This window comes from Merops nubicus, unplaced genomic scaffold (assembly GCF_000691845.1).
Source record: "Merops nubicus isolate BGI_N331 unplaced genomic scaffold, ASM69184v1 scaffold21967, whole genome shotgun sequence".
Lineage (NCBI taxonomy): Eukaryota > Metazoa > Chordata > Aves > Coraciiformes > Meropidae > Merops > Merops nubicus.
Window position 1 is genome coordinate 61,280 of NW_008621272.1, and position 7,516 is coordinate 68,795.

At 37.5% G+C, this 7,516-nt stretch overlaps 1 protein-coding gene across 1 annotated transcript in view; it reads right to left on the reverse strand.

Moving 5' to 3' along the window:
* CUL1 (cullin 1) overlaps window positions 1–7,516 on the reverse strand; it is a 34,829-nt gene that overhangs the window by 10,777 nt on the left and 16,536 nt on the right. Inside the window, exons 7-10 of the mRNA XM_008944436.1 lie at window positions 4,828–4,990; window positions 2,085–2,215; window positions 426–533; window positions 230–336 (exon numbers count right to left, since the gene is read on the reverse strand). Coding sequence (XP_008942684.1) covers window positions 230–336; window positions 426–533; window positions 2,085–2,215; window positions 4,828–4,990 — 509 coding nt within the window. The remainder of the gene's footprint in view (window positions 1–229; window positions 337–425; window positions 534–2,084; window positions 2,216–4,827; window positions 4,991–7,516) is intronic.

Here is a 7,516-nt window from a genome sequence, read left to right on the forward strand (position 1 = left end):
AGAAACGTCTTAGATCTTTACTTCCCCCCTCACCTTTAAAAAAGAAAAGCAATCTCCACATAATCTTTAGGAATGGTCCTATTGAAATTTTTGTATTCAGAATTTGTTGTAAGTATTTTTTCTTGAAATGTTAAGTTCTGTTCCTGAAGACACAATGTAAAACTTTATATGCTAAAACCTTTTGAAATAGAAGCCAACCTGGAATAATAATTTGTCTTGGAAGACGTACCTTTTCTTTAGTAAAGAGTCACAGTATCGTGCCAGTAGCTCTGGGGATTTACTGGATGATTGAGCCATTTTTGTCACTGCATTATTATTTATAAATCGACCACAAGCCTATAAATCACAAAAGACAGTGAAATTTTGGAAGACAAAACACTGAATAGAAAAAAAGATGCACACTATATGCCACCACATCCACTTACTTTGTCTAGAGCAGCCACAAAGCCAGCATCATTGTTGAATGCAGACATGACTAAAGCATTGTATTTCTTATGGACATCCAGCACTGTCTGTACATACATTTTTGGATCCTGCAATAAAGAGAGATGAGTTTTTTGCAAGCCATTGACTTTCTGCTTTCTACTTCCTCCAAAGTGGAGTTCCTCACTTTGTCTACAAAGGAGTGAAAATACTTTAAAGGCAAAATAATATCCAGACTAGTTTAGAACCTATGTCCAGGACTGACATACATCAGCACAAGTTGCTGTTTACAGCATCCAGAGTGCAGAGCGTCCTGCACTGTACAGCACAAATGATCTCGTACAACAAACCCACTTAACCATTGCAAACGTTTCCAGGAAGGACATTTTTAAATATAAGCTTAATTAAAATCAGACTGGACAAGCACAAAATGGCAACTGCTATAGAAGAACTGCTCAAAATACATCTCTGCTGTAAGGACATGACAGGCGTATCCCCCGCAGGTACAACTTGGCACAGGGACCTCAGTCACTGCTGACAGTTCTTAAAAATTACCTGCTCAACACCCAGTGGCAGTCAAACGCCAATAAACATCAGGTTTATGGCACTCACAGACTGAGTCCTGTGTGCAAGCTGATCTCTGCCCCTCAATGCAGATGGTGTGGAGTCACAGTAGGAACACTGAAGGGCAACTAAAATACCAGGCAGGCAGGGCAGTTACTATTCAACAGACTAAAAAGGCTAGAAGTCTGTAGTTTGGAGATCCCAAGTCTGAAAGGGCATTTGACCAAGGTTTACAAAATCAGGAGGATGACTGAAAAGATGAATCATCACCAAAACCCACATTTTATAACTAGGAGGTATTTGATGAAAGTGGTAAGAAACAAGTTAAAGACAGATGAAGAACATCTTTACATTATCAGAACCTGCTGCCACAGGACGTTGTTGGAAGCAGATAATATCTGCAGGTTCAAGAATGGATTAGACATACACAAGGACAAGAGGTCCATAAATAAAAACAAAAAGCCCCGTGCATGGAGGTGCTTCTGTAACATTCCTGTCATAAGAGGATGCTGACAACAAATGGCAAACATGGGCAGGGTTGTATCAAGATCCTCAAAAACACTTCCTGTTGCCACTGAAGAGACACAGACTCCATGGACCACTGATCTGATGCCGTGATAAAGAACTGAGATTATTGAGAACCTTCTAGGCAAGTTCAAGTGGATCTGAAGGACAATGAGAAAAGCATCTAGCTACTTATTACAAGGACTTACAAAAAAAAAACCCCAACAATAAACCCAAAAACAAACCCCAAGGCACAAAAAGCAGTTTTTGAGGTTGTGGAGTCTCCTCTGGAAATATTCAGACCCCACCTGGATGCATTCCTGTGCAACCTGCTCTAGGTGTGACTGCTTTTGGGGGGGTAGGACTAGATCTCCAGAGGTCCCTTCCAACCCCTAACCGTTCTGTGATTCTGTAACACAGTAATGTGACTGTTGTTTTAAGCTTACTATCTACATTTGAAAATTGCTAGTCCTCACAAATTAAATCAGTGGGAGGGAAAACATAAGCTGGAAATTATATCAGGAAGCATTCACCCTCCTCTAATGTAAAACTGGCAGCAACCACACACAGACTTATTTTGATAGGATACTTGCATTTAGAGCAGCTTCTCCACATTTCTCAATTGCAGCTAGACCCTGATTATGAATATGGGTTTCCAAGAGTTTTTTCAACTCTCCAAGGCCATCCTGGATTCGAGATACAAGGTTATACATGCGTCCCAAGTCTGGAGGGGAAAAAAAAAAAGGAAAGCCAACATCTCCCATTTCTACTAGCCATGGCTCTCATTTCTCATTTACAAGTTGCCCATAGGAGTTAAACATCCATCATCAACAAAAACATACGTGCAATTGCTCCTGTAAAAAGCCAGAAGAGAATACAGCAAAAAATGATACAGTACAGCAAATCTTTGCACTATCCTGGAAAGCTAAGACTAGATGAAAACAGCCTATTTCAATCAATTAATATTTCTGGAGAGTCCATATTGAAGAGGGTTTTGATTCAACAGGACAGATGCTTTGTACTGTCTTGAGTGCAGAACTATTTTTTGGTTTGAGGAAAAGAGCAAACTCTGATGTGTCCATAAACCAAGTACACAAACCCACTAGTTACCTCTGGCAATCTTGCCCTCAGTGCACAGGCGCTCAAGCAAAACAGCAAACAAGACAATCAGTTACTCTTGCACCTTGTAGGATCCATCTTAAAGCTGTCAGCTGCATCTAGCTCTTCTAAAGTGTACGCATTTCTCTGAAGGGCCTATGAACATTTTACTACCACCTGAGGATTATCACATTAAATAAAACAGCAACCAAGCAGCTGTATCACTACCAAACTCTGACATACAACACACAGAACTTGATGCCTGAAAACCAAATTTGCAACCTGATGTTAAACTTCTATAACAAACTCATACCTACAGAATTTAGGGGTTTACCTACAGAATTTTAGAGACAAGGTAGGAAAATAATGCCATACAGAGATACAATAAGCTGCTGCTAGACGTACCCACAAATAAGGGTTCACAGGCTGGTCTTTCAGGATGGCTGTATTTGGTGAAATATGGAAGAAATGATACAAAGCCTCAGTGAAGATTTACATGGCAAATCATCTTAAATCACTACAGCCTGCTCCAAATAAACGTAATTATTGCCTACAGGTATCATACTGATGTAAATAGGTAACAGACAAATGTGCCCCTACAACCTTTCTAACCAGTTGCACAATGTGATTAAAAAGTTACAGAACACCAACAGGAGTGACCTGTAATATAATACACTTAACATACTTCACATGAAAATACACTGGTTTTGAGGTCCTCCAAGAGCAGAGCAATGAAGATTTTAATCAAGAGCAAGAATTTATTCTAAGTTTAGGAGAAAAAAAAATATTTTGGACAATATTTTTAAAAAATAATCATCCATTTTCAAGTGCCTAATTAATCTTAGAAATAACCCAAATGAAAGTAAAACCAAAGACATAACAAGACACTACCTGAGACACAAAGTGGTACTTTTCCTTTTTTACTGTGACAGACTTATGGAATTGCATCACTATGGTAAGCTGACTGTATTAATGGCTCACATTACCCATGAGCTTGAAAAAGTAGGAGGAAAAGAAAAGCCTGGGAAGGGCTCCCAAGTCCAGAAAAAACGTTATTGTTTGTGCTATTACTATTTCTATTGTCAGAAGACATTTATGACGTTATTTTACTAGTCAACACCCATCTATATAAAAATCTTTTCCAATTACAGAGTAAATACATTTCTTTACAAATGTAAACAACATCTGATTCTTAAACACTAGTATGGAATAAAAATCTTCTATTTACAGGTAACTTCTGACCCACTAATCATGCTGAATTGCCCTTTTATATTTTGAAGCATGTCTTAGTTATCAACATGATTATAAGAATTATTCAGTTGCTCTTTTAAGGTTTATATAGTCATATAGTCTGCATAATATCTCTTAAATTCTGTCACTTCCTCAAAAGCAATATTTCAGCTATAAAGCCTTTTTTTGACTTCTTATGCAGATTTAACTAATTCCTCAACTGGAAAAATCAGAGACACCACTCATCCTTATCTGCATGATGCACAAGAATTATCTGGCCCTAGTTTTGACTGTTATTTTGTGCCAAGCATTAACTCCTGAAGAAACTCATAAAAAACTAATACAATTGACAATTCCTTAAAGATAAGTAAAGTTCATCAGAGTTAACATTTTACAGGGAATGCTGAAGAAGTCTTTGTGTTGTCTATGAAGGTATAAACTTAATCCATTAGTGGCACTTAAGACTAATTTTCACAGTTAAAATTATCTCATCAATTAATAATTTCTACCCTTTCCTTGTGATCTATTTGTAGTTTTATATATTTTATATAGTATATTTTAGAAGCCTATTTGTTTCTATTCCTCTTCTAACATTTCCTATACATACTTCTAGACAATTAGGAAAATTGTCACTGCTGACTAGAAAGATCCATGGATTAAACTGCAACAGCTAGTAAGGCTACTGGTCTGGTTTTTGTCTCACATCTTCCTCATGCTAGCTTCAGCTCCTGCTGGAAGAATGGCTCCTGAGGCTCTTTTAGCCTTGTTCAGAAAAACCAAAGTTAGTGCTGTTTTGCCTTAGTATCTGGGAGTGGAATAGCCTTCCTCAGGCAATATCCTCAGCCATCCCAATTTAATCAAAAGCTGCTTGTCAATCAGTTTAGCATCTATCTTCTCTCTTAGTATAATTCCTGAACAAATCACATTTAGTCATCACCAGGATTTACAGCATTCATAAATCATCAGGGAGGAGCTCTAAGCCTAAAACCAATGTTTGAATCTCCTTACCTTCATTTTTGTCAGCATCCAACAAATTCTGAAACTCTGTGTGAAATATCTCCAGGTGTTTTTCAATAAGTACTTGCTCACATTTTCGTGCTAACTCATCTTGTGTGCTCTCGTGCAGATACACCTGAACCCTACGCTGTTCCTCAAGGAGGCGAGCTTCAGCCTACCAACAGAGAGAAACATGAAAGCTGCATGGGAGGCACAACTGCAGGAAGCAGATGACTATTTAGTAAATTCACCTAGAAAACAAACCCAACAAAACCCAGATCTCTCACTAACGTGTTGTTACAGTCCACCTACTTAACCACTTATTTTTCCAGGGAATCACAATATGCACATGGAATCAATGTTTATGCTGATGATACTATATACTGTTTAAATGAAAGGCAGAATCACAGCAAGACTGCTTTCCTGTTGCTTCCGAATAAGAAGTTTACAGATGGAAATCTGCTGTCAGAAAAAGAGAAAGCTGCTGACATGAGATGCTGGCAGTTTTAGCATCAGCAAGCTCTCCAGCTATAGAGGTAGTTCTGTTTAAGACAAACATGCATGTACTTCATGCCTTTGCAAAACTAAAAGGCAAAACCCTATGATTTAACATTTACAATTTACAATTTAACAGTATGCAACATTTGAATGTTCTCATCTACATTCTTACACAGAAAAGCTTCCCAGTAATCTCTAAACATTTAAATTATACTAGCATTTAATTTGACATAAGAAATGCTGCATATATGTATCTTCCTGGCAAACCAGAATTCTAAATGTCACTCAAGGAGTGGTACTTATGCCAACATGTAAAACTGAAGTTGTTTATGTATTACCTCTACCTTGTTTGCAAAAGCATTAAAAGATTCCCTTTGCAAGCCATCTGTAATTGCAGCACTTTATTATGTACCCTTATAATTCTGAATTATTTAAATTAATGTCACCAAATGAAGGAAATCAAGTTAATGCATTTTCCTAGTATTTTAGAATATCGACTAAGCATGAAAGATCATACCATGGACAACAATGACAACAAGAACAATTTCACTGCAAGTACACTCTACCATACACAGAGAGCCTGAAATGATCTCTGCCAGTGCTAGCTTCGCTCATTTCTGTACTAATTTTGCACTTAGCTCTTGTCAAATGCTCCGGGATTACTGTCTCCTGAACCAGGACAGATCAAAATATAGGAAACTAAATCAACAGTTTGGGAAGGGATATTGCTAATTTCTTACCAGTAAGGAATAACAATGGGCTTCCTTAACGACAGCAAAGAGCAGCAAAACTTTCTGATGAACACTGGAAACTGGAATCGGGTTAGTAGAACTACTTATGTGTAACCAGTTCTGTATTTCTATAGTTCAGGATATTCTGCCACTTCTAATGCTGCTTAAATACCCTTAGACCTTCGCTTTTCATGTTAACAGTCAGCTCTCACTTTGAGCTCCTTCACGAAAATAAACATTCACTCAGACTTTTAATTTTTTCACATTCTATCACTTTTTGTATGCTTTTAATTCCATTTTCCTTTTAAAGCCATATTTCAGAAACAAGGGAAAAATAATTACTTCCCACAACAGTATCTTTGGCTGTTTTAACCACAAAGATCAAAAGTTCAGTTTGAGACTTTATTTCAAGGGGCAGTCTTAAGAAATACTGACCTTCTTCCCTACAGCACATCAGGCCATGCCAGCTTTACTCATGAGTTCTGGCCTGAGAGGAAAAATCCACAATCCTTCTCAACTCAGTAAATCTGCCTGTATAAGTAAATTCACATATCCTAATTCCAATTAAGAGTTCATTGAGTATTCTACAAGAAACAACCAGAATTCTACTATATCATGGTAACACCAATGCCCTGCTGGTGTGCGCTCATGTACCCCAACAGGTTTCTTTTTATCTTGCAATGTTATTTATCCCCAATTACAACTCAATGCACAGTGCTTCAGTGAGAAAGTCAAGTAAGCAAACTAACAGCAGACTACTTTGCTTGCAGTTTGTACCTCCTATCAGATGACTTTTAAGACCTTCTTACTGCTAGTGTGCTGTGTGACTGTTGGACAATTTGCAAGTTTTCAAATCAGGCTCATTTAAGGTATTTGGTAACACAAAATAAACCCTAACTCTAGCAATGCCTGAGTAATAATTACGGGGTGTGCTACTCTGTTCCAGGCATTTAAGTGGCATACAAGATTATAATACACAAGCCAAAAAAAAAAATAAATTAAGAATATTACGAAACTGCCTTGTCATGTTTAAGTAAAAAATGTTAAGAATTCCTTGTGCATAATGAAGTAAGGTAAAACTGAAGGACAAATCTATCTGAATTTTAAATTACCAGTTCTGTAAACTTGCTCAACCTCTTGATCTCTCCAGCAGAGCATGTGGAGTGGAGGGATCAGCTTGTTCCAGTGAACAAGCTTTTAGCTTCAATTAATGTTTCTTCTTTGCATTAGGTCACGTCCCTTAGTTTGTACCATTTTGCAAGCTCTGATCATATTTACTGCAAACTCTAATACACATCTTTTCTTTTTTTCAGTTAAATCCCAGGATATGAGTACTGAAAGCAGTTTCTTGTCCAGTCTGATTTCAGTGTATGTACATCATCTGTAAGGAGATGCCAAGACAGCTCAAACAGCTTGTATATTATCTCTAGTATATTAATTTGTACAGAGACTTAGGGCTACACACTTTCCTG